The sequence below is a fragment of the Acomys minous genome (genome assembly GCF_964271855.1).
Source record: "Acomys minous genome assembly, chromosome: 16".
Taxonomy (NCBI): domain Eukaryota; kingdom Metazoa; phylum Chordata; class Mammalia; order Rodentia; family Muridae; genus Acomys; species Acomys minous.
The window spans coordinates 98,277,527-98,295,384 of record NC_140498.1 but is presented as its reverse complement, the minus strand read 5'-3'; the positions used below and the strand labels follow the sequence as shown (position 1 = coordinate 98,295,384).

Sequence of the window (17,858 nt, the reverse complement as noted above, 5' to 3'; positions counted from 1 at the left end):
ACTGATTGTATTCCGTTGTGTAAAAGCACCAGTTTCTTTGTCCATTCTTCAGTTGAGTAACATGTAGGTTAATTCCAGATTCTGGCCTTACAAATAAGGCTGCTATGAACATGGTTGAGCAAATGTCCTTGTTGTGTGGTGGAGCATCTTTCAGGTATATGCCCAGGAGTGGTATAGCTGGGTCTTGAGGCAGCACTATTCCCAGTTTTCTGAGAAAGTGCCAGATTGAATTCCAAAGTGGTTGTACAAGTTTGCATTCCCACCAGCAATGAAGGAGTGTTCCCCTTTCTCCACATCCTCGCCAGCATGTGCTGTCACCTGAGTTTTTTATCTTAGCCATCCTGATAGGTGTAAGATGGAATCTCAGCTGTTTTGATATGCATTTCCTTGATAATTAGGGATGTTGAACATTTCTTTAAGTGTTTCTCAGCCACTCGATATTCCTCGGTTGAGAATTCTCTGTTTAGCTCTGTACCCCATTTTTTAATTGGATTATTTAGTTTGGTGGTGTTTAATTTCTTGAGTTCTTTATGTATTTTGGATATTAGCCCCTTAACAGATGCAGGGTTGGTGAAGATCTTTTTCCCAGTCTATAGGCTGTCATTTTGTTCTGTTGACAGTGTCCTTTGCCTTACAGACGCTTCTCAGCCTCATGAGGTCCCATTTATTAATTGCTGATCTTAGAGCCTGAGCTGTTGGTGTTCTGTTCAGGAAGTTGTCCCCTGTGCCTATGAGCTCAAGGCCCTTACCCACTTTTTCTTCTAACATATTTAGTGTCTGGTTTTATGTTGAGGTCTTCAGTCCACTTGGACTTTAGTTTTGTGCAGGGTGATAAATATGGGTCTATTTGTATTTTTCTACATGTAGACTCCAGTTAGACTAGCACTGTTGCCAGTAGGGTTTCTAAGAGGGTTGAATTAAACTGCTCTAGGGTTGTAATTCAGAGCCACATTCTTGGCTACTCTTCTAAAACACTGTGTTGTTTTAAGGAAAGAAAATCCCACATTCAGTTTCACCAGTGAAGACTCAGGAGCCAGATGCTGGGATGAAAACCTACTAGCTCAGGAGGCAGAGAAAGCGCCAGCTGATTCTCCTACACAGCTGACATCCCAGGAAAAAAACAAAAGCTAAAGGCCAAAAAGCTCCTCCTCCTCCTCCTCCTCTTCCTCCTCACTGTCATAAATACCCTTCAACTCAACACCCCTCCTTTCTACTAAATCCCTAACAGCTGACTACTTGTTCTGCCTTTTGACCTAGGGTTAACTTTATTAAATCCTATGTACAGAAAGCTCTTGGATTAAAGTATGTGCTAGGGCTGAGCCACACCATCATCACCCATTTACAATAAACAAAAGGTATGTGTTAGGGCTGAAACACACACACACACACACAAAAGTTTATACCGTTCACAATCTTGAGGTTCACAGTGGGATCAAATATCCTGCAACAGCACTACTCTAGTTCTCTGGGTCACTTCTAGAACCGAGAGATGGGACAGCAGATCAGTGCTCAGCTACCAGAGGTGGATAATTGACCACAGCCCAGGATGGACTTTTTAGTCTTTTGAAACAAGGTTTTAATTGTTTTGTTTTGTTTTGTTTTGTTTTGTTTTGTTTTTAGAGACAGGCTTTCTCTGTGTAGCCCTGGCTGTCCCAAACTCGATTTGTAGACCAGGCTGACCTCAAACTCACAGAGATCTGCTTGCTTCTGCCTTCTGAGTGCTAGGATTAAAGGTGTGTGCCACCACGCCTGGCTCAGGCTGGCCTACTTACCTACATATGTCAGTCTTGAACTTGATCCTCTGCACCCTTGAACTGATCTCACAAAAGCTAGCATTATAGGTGGATATGCTGTGGATGACTTGAACAACCATAGTCCATTTACTTTTCTAATTTTTAATTTTATTTGTGTGTATGTCTCTGTGTGTGTGTGTGTGTGTATGTGTGTGTGTGTGTGTGTGTGTGTGTGTGTGTGTGAGGCTTCTCAGATGGTAGACAGATAACTGCCTGAGCCATCATTCCTGGATCTCAAATGGCAGAATATCACTTGGCCACCTTGTACGTAGTTTACATCCCTCCTGGGTCCTGGCCTCCTCCTGTGTGCTTCATAATTGCCTCTCTAGATGTGGAGTTTTGCTCTGCCGTCTTTCACCTGGTATCTGACATACTCTGACCTAACTGTGTATGTGCTTCAGCAGCCCAGAGTTATGTGTGCCCTCTTCAAGGAAGCCATGCCATATGCACCTGCTGCTTCCAGCCTATGCCTGACCGCAGAGCTGAGCGTGAGCAGGACCCCCGCATCGCCCCTCAGCAGTGTGAGTATGGTCGTCTCCCTGACGCCGTTCCAGCAGCAGGGTGTTCTTGGGCATCCTGCATGGCTTGATTTTCTAATGAAATTGACTTTATATAGGCTATAAAACAAAGATATAGCTGGGTGTGGTGGTGCATGCCCTTAATCCCAGCACTGGGGAGGCAGAGGCAGGCGGATCGCTGTGAGTTTGTGGCCAGCTTGGTCTACAAAAGGAGTCCAGGACAGCCAGGGCTGCACAGAGAAACCCTGTCTCAAAAACCAAAAAAAAAGGGCAATTTTTTCCATCTGCATATACTCATTTGACGCTTGCGCCCTCATGAGCATGTTGAACGGTCTACTATCCCTACCAACTGAGGACACTGTCCTGCAGACACCACATTTCCCTATGTAGGTAGGTGGTTCTCCTCTGGGGTCTGTATCTGTATCTAGTCTCTTACCAGTGCTATACTCACTATACAGAGTGTTGTTTATAAATCTAATAAGTGAAATATCTTGTTTTAATTTATATTTCTGACCATTAAAACAGGTCTTTGGATAAAGATATAGCTGAGTGGTAGAATACTTGCTTAGCATGTACAAGCTCTGGGTTCCATTCCCAGCTTTGCAAAACATCAAAACATACGTGGAGCTCTTTATTTGTCTGATGGTTGTTTGAGTTTGCTTTTGTTTGAAATGCTTGCTAGTGTCTATTGCCTTTTTTTTGTTTCGTTTTTGTTTTTTCGAGACAGGGTCTCTCTGTGTAGCACTGGCTGTTCTAAACTCGTTTCGTAGATCAGGCTAGCCTCAAACTCACAGTGATGCGCCTGCCTCTGCCTCCTGAGTGCTGGGAATGTCTGTTGCCTTTGAAAATTATTTCTTAACATGAAAATTCCTTGAACATTACTGCTCTTAAGTGAAGAAAAGTATAAACTCATGTGGCCACACGAGTCCTTACAGTAGCCGAGCTGCTCGCTCTTCTGGGTGTAAAGAGCACACAGTGTCTGATACAGTGCAGTCTCCCACTGCAGTGATGCACGGTGTTCTGCACACTCAGAGATGCTTCCAAGCAGCTGCTTCTTCTAGCCTGGATCAGTGCAGTAGAGGGGAGGAAACTGTAGCACTGTAGGGATATGCATTCTGGGATAGGCAGGTAACAAGTCCCAGGCACACCGGGGTGACTGTAGGCATGAGGAGAAGAACCCATGGGAGAGCCCTGAGGATGCTTCACCTTGTATCTGAGAAACACTGAGGCACCAGTGGCAGCCGAGGTGAGGGTCTTAAAATTCTTCTAAAAGGGAAGTCTTTTACTTTGGCTAATTTTATAGAGAATCTTTTTTAAAGATTTATTTATTTATTATGTATACAGTATTATACCTGTAAGTGTGCCTGCACATCAGAAGAGGGCACCAGATTTCATTGTATGTGGATGTAAGTGTGGTTTCTGGGAATTGAACTCAGGACCTCTGCAAGAACAGACTGTTCTTAACCTCTGAGCTGTTAATTCCTAGCAACCAGGTAAGGGCTCACAACCATCTATAATGAGATGTGGTGCCCTCTTCTGGCCTGCAGGCAGAACACTATACATAATAAATAAATCTTTTTTTTAAAAAAACTTAAAAAAAAAAACATAATGTAAAAACAGTATTCATGGTCGGTAGAAAAGCTCTCTGCAGACATGAATGTGAAGTTACATCAAGTGTGTCACACATTCATAGCTGGGAGTCAGTGAACCAGGCTGTTCGGATGCTGAGATCACAGACCAAGCTGCTCTTAGGATCTCAATTATCAAAATTCTGTCACCTTCGATTTTGGATGTTACCTGGCATGTTGTCTCTGCTCCCTAGCTCCATGAAAGCACCCCAGAAAGACTGTTTTCAAGGAGAGTTGAGCTGTGAGTCTGGTGCTGAGTGTCCTCAAGTGTGAGAACAGGCACAGTCCTAGGTCCCAGTTGACCACTGTCCTCTGCCCACAGGTGCAGTGTGCCTGCAGCCCTTCTGCCACCTGTACTGGGGCTGCACACGGACTGGCTGCTTTGGCTGCTTGGCCCCATTCTGTGGTAATGTCAGCTCTTCAACCCTTGGTTGCTTTGACTTTTGTGTGTGCTCTTGGTGAATGTGGGGCAGGTGGTGTTGAATTGTGACCTCCTGTGTCAGCCATGGAGTGATTATCTGCCCTTTTGTGCTACACTGCAGAGATTTCTCACTTTGAAAGTCTCAATTGCTTCAAAAGCAAGCAATAACCAAACAAGAGAAATACCAGTTTCCTATACAGGAGAAATTACTTATTCACATAAAAACAGTTCTGCTATAATCCCAGCCCTCCAGAGGCTTAGACAGGAAGATAACAAATTCTTTTTTTTTTTTAAACAAATTCAAAGAGAGTAGGTGTATGGTGTTGCATAATTTAATCCCTACCCTCAGGGAGGCAGAGGCAGGTGAGTCTTTGGGAGTTCCAGGCCAGCCAGGGCTATGCAGTGAGATGCTGCTCAAAGACAAACAATTCAAGGTTAGTTTGGCTACAGTGAAAGAAGACCATGCTTGTTTCATTAGTGAGGTGGAGATCAGTCTTACCCGGCCTCTATTTAAAATTGCCTTGAATTTGAGTGTGGTAGTGCTTTACGTGTGTGTGTGTGTGTGTGTGTGTGTGTGTGTGTGTGTGTTGTAGCATAGATATATATTTGAGGGTGTTTCTTTGTTGGTTTGTTTGTTTGGGTTTTTTTGTTGTTGTTGTTTTCTTTCAAGACAGGGTCTTTCTGAGTATCCTTGAACTCACAGCAATCCACCTGCCTCTGCCTCCCAAGTGCCGGGATTAAAGGTGTGTGCCACCACACCTGGTGCAGTATATTTGCGTTTTTGTGTATGTGTGTGCGGGTGTGCAGATAGAAGGCAAAGATCAACACTGAGTGTTCGCATTTGCTTTCTGCCTTATGTTTAAAGAATTATTCATTTATTTTGTATGTGTACGAATGTGTGTACACACACCATGACAGAACTTGTTCAGGTCTTATGAATTCTGCCACAGTCTTTGTGAGTTCATATGTGCACCAGCCCTGTTGTGTCTGAAAAACATTGGTTTTGGTTTTTTCTTTTTTGTTTTTTAGTCTTCTACCACCTTTGTGCTCTTATGATTTTTGTGCCTCCTTGACCCCCTGAGCCCTGAGGCGAGGAATGTGACAAAAATAGCCCATTTAGAGCTGAGTGATCCAAACTCTCTCACTCTGCATTGTCCAGTTGTGTGACTCTGTTAATTACCATCCACTATAGGAGGGAGCTTTCCTGAAGAGCATTGAACAGTGCACTGCTCTTTAGGAATAGCAGTACGTAACTAGGAATCATATTTTTGCTATGTTCATGTAGTTAAATATTTTCCCTAGTGCCCATGATCTAGCTGGTCCAGATCCTTGGCCTCATCACTTGTCAGATACGTGTTCCATCCCATGAAGAGAGCATTAAAGCGTATTTGAAAAGTTTGTTGGTTGCTCCCATTACACTTGTGCCACTGTTGCCCCAATGGGTGTATCTTGCAGACAGATTGCTATCATAGCACGCAGGGCCCATAGCCGGGTGAGACTGGTACATGTATAATATATTCCTTTGAGCACTTTGAATGCTAGTTAGTAGGAGTGAAGTGTCTAATTGAGTAACAGCTTGATTTTTCCATTTTGGTGGCATAAGTATGTGATGACTACAGCAACAGTGTCTTACCTCAGGTCATGGAGGGTAACCAGTAGTATTGGCAATAACCTGCAATGTCTGGCAATGATCTGTAGGACTCCTGTAGCTAATGACTGAAGAAGATGTGACCCTTTCCTGGTTTGGGGTTTTATTTGGTATGATATGGTGTCTAGCTGGGGCCCTGACTGTGTTGCATCATCCTAGCTTTGAGACACTTTTTCAGTGACCCTAGCTGGCTAGGACGGTTGGGTCAGTAGTCTCCAGGGATCCACTTGTCTCTTTCATCCACCAACACTAGTATTACACAGATGCCCTGCTATATTCAGTTTTCTTTCTCTTTTTCTTTTTTAAAATATTCATGCTATGGATTGAAACTCAGGTCTGCATGCTTGTGTGGCAGGCATTTCCCTGACTGAGCCATTTCCTAAGCTTGTTTGCTCATTACAATCTGTAATGGAAAGAGATTTGGTTATCCTGTCAGACAAACAATGTTTTGATAGGACATCATCCTTATAAAATAGATAACACTCCTTCTTCCTCTGGCAGAGCTCAACCTGGGGGACAAGTGCTTGGATGGAGTGCTGAACAACAACAACTACGAGTCAGACATCCTGAAGGTACTACCGCCACGCTTGCCCTGGGGAGCCGTGAGGCCCAGGGAGTTGTCCTATATAACTTGTGGCTCCTATTAGGACACACAGTTTCTCTTTAGCGTCTGCCTGCAAATGTGTACAGTCAAAAATCAGAAGCACACACTGTATATTCTGACCAGTAGTCAGTTCCTGATTCTGTGGTATATCAAGTTTTCCTTGTGTCCCAAAATGAGGTAATTCCTTTTTGTTCGTCATACTGTCAAGCCATAGGAATTGGCTAATACATCTTACAGAGAAGGTTTCTCAGTTGTGCATTTCTCTGACTCCTAAACATCCTTCTCCCCTGTGTAAGGAAGCTAGCTCAGCTCTTAGAACTGTAACGTGTTCGGTTCTGCACCCTCTGCCTTCATGTTGAGAACTTTGTTTCCCTTTGAGACCATTCATTTACCTGAACACATCACCAGACATACATACCGTGCTTTTATGTATATGAAAACACCTTTTTTGTAACAGCCTTGAACAGTGAGTTTCTAAATAGAGAAAGCAAACGCCTGATCAGCTACACTTGTCACCCTTGTAGGGCATGGGAGGACAAGTGTAGACGTTCTCGTCAGAGTGTGTTACTGAAACCTCTAGCTTCTATTCAAGGAGATTTGACTTCTGCCGAACGTACCTCACAGCTCATATAGGGCAAGCAGTGTCTAAGCAGATGTTGCCGGTTGTCACTTCTCAAGGGCATATGTCTGCCTTTTCAGAAAAAAGGGAAGAGGCTCCAGTAAGCGGTTTACAACAGCAGAGGTCAGCAGTGCTTTGTTTTTGTTTTGTTTTGTTTTTTTGGTTTTTGAGACAGAGTTTCTCTGTGTAGTCCTGTCTGTCCTGCACTTGCTCTGTAGAACAGGCTGGCCTCAAATTCCCAGGAATCCACTTGCCTCCCAAGAGCTGGGATTAAAAGTGTGGGCCACCACGCCTGGCAGAAATCAGCAGTTTAATTGTTTGAATTGAACTATATTAGAAGCAAAACTATGACTAGCAGTCTATTTTCTTTTTCTTTTTCTTTTTCCCCTCTGAGACAGAGTTTCTCTGTGTAGTCTTGGCTGTCCTGGACTCGCTCTATAGACCAGGTTGGCTTGGAACTCACAGAGATCCACCTGCCTCTGCCTCCCAAGTGCTGGGATTAAAGGTGTGCGCCATCACCACCCAGCCCTGTTTTCTTATTTCTCTGTTCCTTTTAATAGGATTTAATGTTAAAATTTGCTATTTCTCTTTTCCCCTTCAGTGTCTTATCTGTCCTTGTGTTGTGAATGCCTTTGTGATATTTTTAGAGAAAGCAGTGACTCTTATTCAGGTGTAGAGGCCACAGAGTCTCAGCAAAAAGCTTGTGAAACCTATGAGAGGATTGACTCTAGTTTATCCACTGGCTCCGTGTAAACGCCACTCAAGGACAGCTGTGTTCTGGCTTCGACCACCTTTAGAGCCGCGTGTGAAGGGTCCCCTGTTAGTTTGGTGATTCTCCTTCTAAACTGGAATTTCTTCTCACCCTTTTTCCCATCACAGAATTACCTGGCGACCAGAGGTCTGACATGGAAGACTATGTTGACAGAGAGTCTCCTGGCTCTACAGCGGGGTGTGTTTCTACTGTCTGGTAAGTAGTCTTTAGCTAGTCCTGAATTGTCTCCTGTAAAGTGATAAGATCGTGGGAGGCCACACTTGGCAGTATTACCTGTCTGCTTTCCTACAGATTTATGACTTGGACTCTCACCCTCCCTAAGAAGATAGAACAAGGTCTAGACACTTTATATTTTTGTTTTGTTTTGGCTGAGGCTCACAATGTAGCCTAGGCTAGCCCTGAACTCCTGATCCTGTCTTCCTCACTAGTGCTGGGGTGACAGATGTGAGCCATTGTACCTGCCTAATTACTTTTGAGGTTTTAAAAACTTTGTCTGAAACCTGTATGACATGTCTGAGCACCTTTTCTCCCTATTAGGGAAGGGGGGGGAGTGTGGGGAGCCTCCACCACTTTGTCACTTAATTTGTCATCACTCAGTTGGACAGAGTAGAACGCTGTGCTTTGTCCCAGAGGACTTGATAGTGTGGGAGGCTATAGAAATTGTAACAAGGTCTTTTCTAAGACTTGAATGTTTACTAAGAGAAATGTGAGCACTGTTACTAAAATCCCCTGAGTTATTTCTTTCTGGTGATCACGTCTGGTGTGTCTTGCCTGTTGTTGTAGTCCATCCAACTTCTGTGAACACCTTTGATTTCTTAATTTTGTAATGGGGGTAGCTCATATAGAAAATATGAGTGACTTGCCATTTAATTTTGTGAATATGAGAGATTATTTGGTTATTTGCAAATGATTCTGAACTTTACATATGCTCTTTGTTGGGTCTCTGGTAGCACTGACCCGCTATCTTTGTTAAACTATGTAGCACTGCCCTTAGTGTTGTAAATATGTTCTTTTGGTTTGTTTGTTTGGTTTTGTTTTGTTTTGTTTGTAAATATGTTCTTACTGTGGCAGTAGTATTTTGATTTCCAATTTTAAATCATTTCTTGTGTGTGATTTTTTTTTCTTTTTTTCTCTTTTCTTTCTTTTGTTTGTTTGTTTTTTGAGACAAGGCTTCTCTGTGTAACAGATTCCTAGCTGTCCTGGACTGGTAGACTAGCCTGGCCTTGAACTCACAGAGATCCGCCTGCCTCTGCCTCCCCAATGCTGAGATCCGAAGTGTGTGCCACCACATCCAGCTGTGATTTTTACTTTCAATACATATAGGTTTAGCATCCCAAACTTGAGAATGCCTTCACCACTGTTACCGTTAGAGTGCTGAAGACTTGGTACCACAAGAAGAAAACCCATACCGGGCCAGCTATGATGGTCATTGTATGACATCAACTTGAGGCAGTATGTGTGAGAGGCATAGGAAATGTAAATGATGCTGTGTTTAGGGTTACGTCCCCGGTTCTCATTAGGGATTCACAAATCACCAGGCATGGCAGCATACACCCTTAATTTCAGTACTGGTGAAACAGAGACAGGTGGATCTATCTGAGGTCCATGGCAGCCTGGTCCACAAAGTGAGTTCCAAGTAAGCAAAGACTCAGTGAGATCCTATCTCAAAAAGCAGGGCCAGGCGTGGTGGCGCACGCCTTTAATCCCAGCACTTGGGAGGCAGAGGCAGGCAGATTGCTGTGAGTTCAAGGCCAGCTTGGTCTACAAAGAGAGATCCAGGACAGCCAAGGCTACATAGAAAAACTCTGTCTCAAAACACACACACACACACACACACACAGAAAAACAAACAAACAAACAAAAAAGGTAGGGAATCTGGAGATCCCAGTTTGGTCCCCTACAGTCACATGATGGTTTACAGCTATCCATAACTCCAACACCTTGGGACTCAGTGCCTTCTGACTTCTGCAGTTACCAGCTACACATGTGGTATACATACATGCATGTAGGCAAAACACTCATACACATAATTTTTTATTTTTTATTTATTTTACTTTATTTTGGTTTTTTTTTTAATTAGCAGAAGAGGAAATACTCTTTCCCATATTAATACTTTTGAGGGATTTTATATATTTGACAAGTTTTAATCCACATGAGATTATTTTTACTATTAAAAACTAAACTAGTGGGCTCAGCGGATAAGAGGATAAGAGCTCTTCCAGAGGTCCTGAGTTGAATTGCCAGAAAACATATGGTGGCTCACAACCATCTATACTGGAATCTGATGCCCTCTTTGGGTGGCAGGTGTACATGCAGATAGAGTGCTCATACATAAAATAAAATCATCTAATAAAAATCTTTTTAAAAAACCAAACAAACCTAAGCTAGTGGGGGCTGGAGAGATGGTTTAGCTGTTACGAGCATTTGTTTCTCTTGGAGAGGGTCAGGATTCCCAGCGCCCACATGATGGCTCACAGCTGTCTGTGACTCCAGTTCCAGAGGATCCAGTGCCCTTTTCTGTTCTTTGCAGGTCCTGCACACACACGGCCCACAGGCATTCATGTGGGCTAACACTCACAGAATACAAATAAACAAATAAACCAGCTAAATGTCTGACCCATTGTCTCTACCTCACTCAGGGTTAGTGTGCTGGTTTCCTACTAGTTTCAAGTGTGTCTTTTTGCCGTTAGAGAATGACACTGCCTGACGAATGGCTGTTCCAGATGTGGCTTTGTTCCCCCAGATTACAGAATCACTGGAAATACTGTACTGTGCTATTGCTGTGGTCTGCGTAGCTTCCGAGAGCTGACCTACCAGTACCGGCAGAACATTCCTGCTTCTGAGTTGCCAGGTAAGGTGCCCACACACAGCTCTGTCTGTGTTGGCTTCGCTCCAGGGTTCTAAGAGGTATTTAGCATAACGTTACCCTCCATACTTGGCAGAAGACAGTACACAGCATGGATGAGGCTGCATTTGCTTTTCAGATTGGGTCAAGACACATGGGTTTCTAGACCAAAGCAATATGAAAACATTAGAGATAGCACTGGAGCAAATTCATTTCCTTGCCTTGGTTTTTAGATAAGTTTGGTTTTTTTATCTGATAATCTTGACGTGGTCTATGAAAACTGATGATACAGAGAGATGTAACTAGCACAGTAGCTTAGTAAAGGACCTTCTGTGCTGAGTTCAGTCTTCATGCAAAAGGGGGAAAAATGGTTACATGTGTCCCAGGCTTAGTTCCCAGGACCTACATGGCAACTTATATCTATTTGTAACTCCAGTTCCAAAGGATCTGGTGTCATTTTCTGTCGCCTGTGGGCACCAAGCACACACACACAGTGCACTTTATACATGCAGTCAAAACACAGACATAAAATAAATAAATCTGTTTTAAAAACAAAGAAGGCTGAGTGGTGGTGGTGCACATCTTAAATCCCAGCACTTGGGAGCAAGAGGCAGGTGGATCTCTGTGTGGAGGCCAGCCTGGTTTACTGAGCAAATTCACAGAAGCAGCAGCTGCCGGCCGAAGCCAGGTACAGTAGCTCTTGCTTATAACTCCAGAACTAGGGAGGCATAGACAGGCAGATCCCTGGTTTGGCCAGATAGCTTAGCCTAATTGGCAAGTCCCAGGCCATTGAAAGACCTTGTGTCAAAAAAAAAAAAAGATAGAGGGCATCTGACATTGGCTTTTGGCTTCTATGCATACATGTATACTCATACACATGCACCTATAGGAACATACATAAACACACAGAGTGACAAGATGGTTTGTGCTTGAGAGCATTTCCCTGTATCTCCAGTTAAACTCCTTTAGCTACGTGAATGGTGTGTGATACGTCTAATGTGCACATGTCCCTTCTTTTCCAGTGACTGTAACATCTCGTCCCGATTGCTACTGGGGCCGCAACTGTCGCACTCAGGTGAAGGCCCACCATGCAATGTGAGTAGAGCTGGGAGATGTTTGGGTCAACTGCAGGTCCTCCAGGCTCAGAGTTTAGGAAGGAAGCAGTAATAGTAAATTGTATGCTAAAAAATGATTCACTAATTTGGAGACTTTAGGTGTACCTCAGTAGTAGAGTATAAAGTTCTGGGTTCAGTTCCCAGAATCCCACCCCCTCCCCAAATACATATATGTATTCTAATTTAATCCGTCTACTTCTGTAAAGGTATACGGCGTGCAAAATAGCTTTTTCAAATAGAAATTCTGCTCTAAGGTCACTGCATTCCCTGAACTGCTTCCATGCAGATGTCCTTCGTCTCTCATCTGTGTCTTCATGGTTGAGTCACCTAATGCTTTATCTGGCAGCCTGCAGAGCAGACAGACAGAGTGGTATCTCTCTCTGAGTTAGTAGCTGTAGTCTAAGCTTCGCCCGGCCGAGATGACTTTTCTTTTTTCTTTTTTTCTTTTTTCTTTTTCTTTTTTCCTTTTTTTTTTCTTTTTTTTTTGAGTTAGGGTTTCTCTGTGTAGCCTTGGCTGTCCTGGACTCACTTTGTAGACCAGGCTGGCCTCGAACTCACAGTGATCCATCTGCCTCTGCCTCCCGAGTGCTGGGATTAAAGGCGAATGCCACCACACCCAGCTTTGAGATGACTTCTTTTTTTGTTTTTGTTTTTGTTTTTCAAAACAGGGTTTCTCTGTGTAGACCTGGATGTTCTGGACTTGCTTTGTAGACCAGGCTGGCCTCGAACTGAGAGATTCGCCTGCCTCTGCCTCCCTCATGCTGGGATTAAATTGGTAGTTTTTGGCATAATACCTTGCATTGTGCTTGAGCATGATCAGCAGACACCAACTGTTTCAGGAAAGGACATTTTAGGTTGTACAGATGACTCAGTATTTAAGAGTGCGTGTTGTGAGCCGAGCATGGTGGTACACACCTTTAATCCCAGCAGTCAGGAGGCAGAGATGGATATCTGTGAGTTCAGGGCCAGCCTGATCTACAAAGCAAGTTCTAGGACAGCCAGGGCTACACAGAGAGATCCTCTCTTGAAAAAAACGAATAAACAAAAAAAAGTGCATGCTGCCCTTGCAAGGGATCATAGTTGAGCGCTCGCATTGGGCACCTACTGCTGTAGCATCGGGATCAGACATCAGCAGCCTCTGCAGGAACTCACACATAGACACAGCCATAGAACAAAGAGTAACAAAAGTAAATCATAAAAATGGACATTTCCCCACTGACTCAACTTTGCTCATGGTGGTATGGGTGTGAGTAGCAAAGACAAATGCTGCTCTGTCCACGCTCATCTCCACTCTGTCCACGTGCATCTCCACTCTGTCCACGCTCATCTCCACTCTGTCCACGTGCATCTCCACTCTGTCCACGCTCATCTCCACTCTGTCCACGCTCATCTCCACTCTGTCCACGCTCATCTCCACTCTGTCCACGTGCATCTCCACTCTGTCCACGCTCATCTCCACTCTGTCCACGTGCATCTCCACTCTGTCCACGCTCATCTCCACTCTGTCCACGCTCATCTCCACTCTGTCCATGCGTATCTCCACTCATGCCCCTGGATTGTGGAGAGGGGAAAGTGGCCACTGTTACCTCAGCATCTGCCTCCACCCTGCTGGCTGACGTGTAGGTAATGCACACACTAAGGAAGCCCAGCTCTAATTCTCTTCTATGATAAATTACCCACTGTGTTTTCATTTTCATTTAAAAGTAGGCCACTTTGGGGGCTTAAAAGCTACTTGATGAGGACTGGAGAGATGGCCCTTCCATCACTCTATCTCAGCAAGACAACACTTGCTGCTCTTCCAGACAACCTAAGCTTGGTTCCCAGCACCTGGAATTAGGGGGTTGGATTCCTTTGTCTGGCCACCCTGGTCACCTGTGCACACATGGCATATAATATATGTAATTTCAAATTAAAATAAGCAATCTTTTTTTTAAAGCATAAAAATTGTCAAGTGGGCTCACATACATGACTCATACATATTCTTACATGGTGAGTACAGTATACAGTTTCAGTCTTTGATGTTTTTTCTCCCTGTAGGAAATTCAATCACATCTGCGAGCAGACAAGGTTCAAGAACTGAGTATTGGAGGAGACACATGAACCGTTACAGAGCACAGGAGGCAATAGCTCTCTGGTTTAAGATACCACATGCAAATACTTTAAGGGCATTTTTACAGTTCCCCCTAAGCAGCACTGGTCAGGCACTCTGGTGTGGCTTTTCCCTTTGTGGAGCTTTACTTTCAGTGAGACACATGGATGCACACGGGGGCGCACGCAGACGCACACGCACACACGTAGCCCAGTAACCTGGGAGGCCTACTGGGGACACTCACTTTGCAGTCAGTAGACTGAGGCTTCCCTCTCACTGGACAGCCCTCCCGTGTGGTGAGGCGGTGGCCATGCAGGTTCGTGCTTTGCTATGTTTTCTATCGTGTACCTGACTGCAGTTAAAATGCAAAAGCTTCATGGGAAAGGGTCAGCTATGTCAGAAGCACTCGACAAAGGAAAGGAAGCATACGTTTACAGCTCCAGGGATGTACGGGGTATTCTCTCTGGAAAGACACAGCCTTTTGTATATTTTTTATTTTAATAAGTTTGGTGCTTATCTTCTAATAAGATTTAAATATTAAAAACTAGCACAAATACTATAATTTATACTTTAAAATTTGAGTGAAATTGGGAATAGTCTGATATATGGAAGAATGAACATATGTTTCTGTTTATTTAAAAAAAAAATCAAGTGTCTAAAATGGTTAATGCTGAGGAGGATGTTTTGAGTATCCAGGTCCTTGACACAGGGTTGGCCTTCTTATCCAGCAGGGCACAGCCTCTGCCCTCAGCCCTCCAGCCCCTGAGAGCAGCCCCTGCTGAACCCGGGATGGCTCCACACCAATAGGCCCTCTGCTTTCCAAGTCCTGCCCTGGTATATTAGGTTTGCCCTGCCACCTGAAATAATACTTGAAAGTTTTGTTTTGTTTTGTTTTGAAGCTTTTTTTTTTTCATCTTTCATTGAATCACCTGTTACGTTTGTTTGCAAACTGGTAACTTTTGCTTCTCAGGAATACAGTTTTCAACTGTTGTCTTGCTCTTGATACAGACTGAGAGGCAGCGCTCTGTGTTTGTGGGAGAAGAATTTTTTTTTTAATTCTAATAAATGAGGTGTGTTTATTTCTCGTGTTGTGTTCATATGTGAGGTGCCACATACTCCTTGCTAATGCCGACAGGCACCACTAATTCCTCACCTGGGTTACATGGGACCTGTGCTCTAGCCTTTCAGGACCCCACTCCAGCAGGAAGCACCTGGTGCATGAGCCGCTTGGATATCGCTTAATCCCTAGTTAAGGAAGCACGATGTCTAAGAGCTACCTCAGCGGGGCTGAGGAACTGAACGTGGTGGGGAGAACAGTCTACGTGTCAGGCTCTAGCATCAGAGAGCGTTTGGACCTTGCTGCTTATTCCTGGGTGTGACTGAGCTGCTTGTAGAGGCAGCGTCTTTATGGTCATCTGGACTTATTTCTCTAAACTCTTTCACACCCCTGTGCCAGTCACTTTTCTTGCTGTGTGAATAAGGAATTATTTTGGTTCCTAACTTGAAGGTCCACGTAGTAGGATGGCATGTTGGTGGAGTGTGAAGCAGCCTGTCGCTGAATCTGCAGTCAGAAAGCAGAGAAAAATGAATGCTGCTGCTTCACTTCCTCTCTGCCTTTGTTCATGTTGAGGACCCAGCCCAGGGTATGGTGCAGCCCACACTCAGGGTTGCTCTTCTCTCCTCAGTGAAACCTTTGTGGAAACAGCCTCACAGACACACCCAGAATTATGTTTCCTAGATGACATCAAACCCAGGCAAGTTGGTGATAGTTGAGCCACTCCACCCAAAACCACCAACAATCTGGAGTTGTCTGCAGCTGTTATCCCCTATAAAATACGCAGACTTCCTCATAGAATGGCCACAGGCTATTTCCTCTGTAGCTTTTGAGCCTAGCCTTGGGACACACCCAGAGTGGGGCTTTCAGATGTCCACTGAGACTGTGCTTCCTGGTGCAGGATGTGGCACTCCGTATTCCTTGTAACCCCGTCTGAAGTGGGGTCAGCTTGGCCTACATCCCTGCCTTGCTGATATACCTTTCCTTTTGCTATCAGAGGAACCTTCCTGCCCTGTAGGTTCCAAGCTCAAGCCAGAAGAGGGTGTTAGGGTTGCTACTAAAGGAACCAGGCTGGCCAGGAAAACTTCACTGGGCCAGACTCCCAATTACAACTGAGAAAATTGGTTTAAAACAAGGAGCCCCTACTCCATGCAATTACAGAGAGCTGACTGCCTCTTCAGGGTTATTCACCTTGACTGCCTGATACTGTGAGGTGGGGATGGTCAGCGAGGATTCCAGCAGGCTCCCCTGGCCCTGAACTGGCTTTTGCCTCTAAGGCACAGCCAAATCGGAGATGCAGCTGAGAGTCCAGTGAGGGTTTCTTCCAGTTGAGGGAACCTTGCCCGGCATTGATCTGGTAGCCTAAGAGACGATGATGGCGCACGGTGGCCTTACATAGCTCCAGTGAAGCTCAGCTAACAGAGCCAGAAACTACTATTGCCACCAGGGACCCAGAAGTAAGAAACTGAAACAGTAAAAAAACACAAAAGTCCAGCGTGGACTAACTTCAAGTGTGGCATGAGGGAGGAACCCAGACGTTCGTGTTCTCTGGTTTTGCCTTCTCTCTGTCTCCCCTCATGTTTTGGTATGCACACAGTTAATGTTCAGACACTTCCAGGGCTGTATTAAGAGGCTGGGTCTCAGGTCAAGAAGGGAGGACAGAGGCACACAAAGTGGGAGAGGCCAGTCTTAACAGACTCAACAGAAACACTTTTGACACATGAAGTAAGCTCGGGTGATGTATCCAAGGCCGTCTCCTGAGTCCTAGGACCACTGAACACATTAGTTTAAACATCATATAACATTGAACTACGTAAGCTATGTTAAAAGCCAGAGGGAATAAACAGTTGGACTTAAACACTCCTGGTCTACTGAACTCGCTCTCTGAGCCTCCTGGGCTCTGTACATCCTTATGCCTGTGCTCACATGGTGGGTGGATGGTGTGTTACTTGTCTTTCTAACATCTCAGCTTTTCTTGAACTCTAGATGCTGTCACGCCCCACACACATGCCATGCAAGCCTGCTTCATGGTCTTCAGCATCTTAGAAAGAATCGTGACCTTGTGACTTGTGTCAAACCCCAGGCATTATTCATCTCTCTCACAGAGCAACTGCATTCCACGTGACAAGACTGAGCACTGTTCCCACAGGCAGGGTTTGTGCCTGGCTACTACTTGGCCCTTGATGCCTGTAGCTTTACCATCTTTGAATGCTCTGAATGTGGCCATTCCCTAGTCTTGCACAGACCTCTGCCATGCTGCTCATACTTAACACTCTGGTAGATCTTCACATGCTCTCTACCCCTCAGGCAAGTTTAGTTCATAACTTACGTCTTCACAGGAACCTGGAAGCACCTTTCCACCGGTATGCTTTGTTTAGGTATGGGCTCAGATCGATGAGAGAGCTTTTTTTTTTTTTTTTAAATAAAAAATTATTATTGGATGTGTATGTATGATATGTGTATATGTATGTAATGAGTGTGTCATGGTGCATGTGTGGTGATTTGGGGGCAACTTGTAGAGTTAAACCAACTTTTCTCTTTCCACCTTTATATGGGTTTCAGATTGCTAGTCATTAGCTGCAAGTGTCTTTACCTGCTGAGTCATTTCACAGGTCCAGAGAGGTCCTTTCTAAACAGTCCATAAGACTGCAGAATACCTGCCCTCCTGTCTGTTCATCCTTGACATCATCTCCTATCCTGTATGTCTGTTCGTTGGCTGTTTCCCACCAGGAAGGAAGTGTCTGGAAAGCAG

General features: G+C 44.5%; 1 protein-coding gene across 3 annotated transcripts in view; it reads left to right on the top strand.

The window, feature by feature from the left end:
* Positions 1-15,131, top strand: part of CHFR (checkpoint with forkhead and ring finger domains) — a 31,816-nt gene extending 16,685 nt beyond the window's left edge. For 2 of the 3 annotated variants that reach the window (XM_084764326.1, XM_084764324.1), the window contains 7 exons: positions 2,195-2,314; positions 4,262-4,345; positions 6,510-6,580; positions 8,111-8,198; positions 10,747-10,854; positions 11,871-11,943; positions 14,001-15,131. In XM_084764326.1, the coding sequence (XP_084620452.1) occupies positions 2,195-2,314; positions 4,262-4,345; positions 6,510-6,580; positions 8,111-8,198; positions 10,747-10,854; positions 11,871-11,943; positions 14,001-14,043 (587 nt within the window). In that variant the 3' untranslated portion in view covers positions 14,044-15,131. The remainder of the gene's footprint in view (positions 1-2,194; positions 2,315-4,261; positions 4,346-6,509; positions 6,581-8,110; positions 8,199-10,746; positions 10,855-11,870; positions 11,944-14,000) is intronic. The other variant, XM_084764325.1, reaches the window with a different exon arrangement.
* Positions 15,132-17,858: the final 2,727 nt, after the last annotated feature.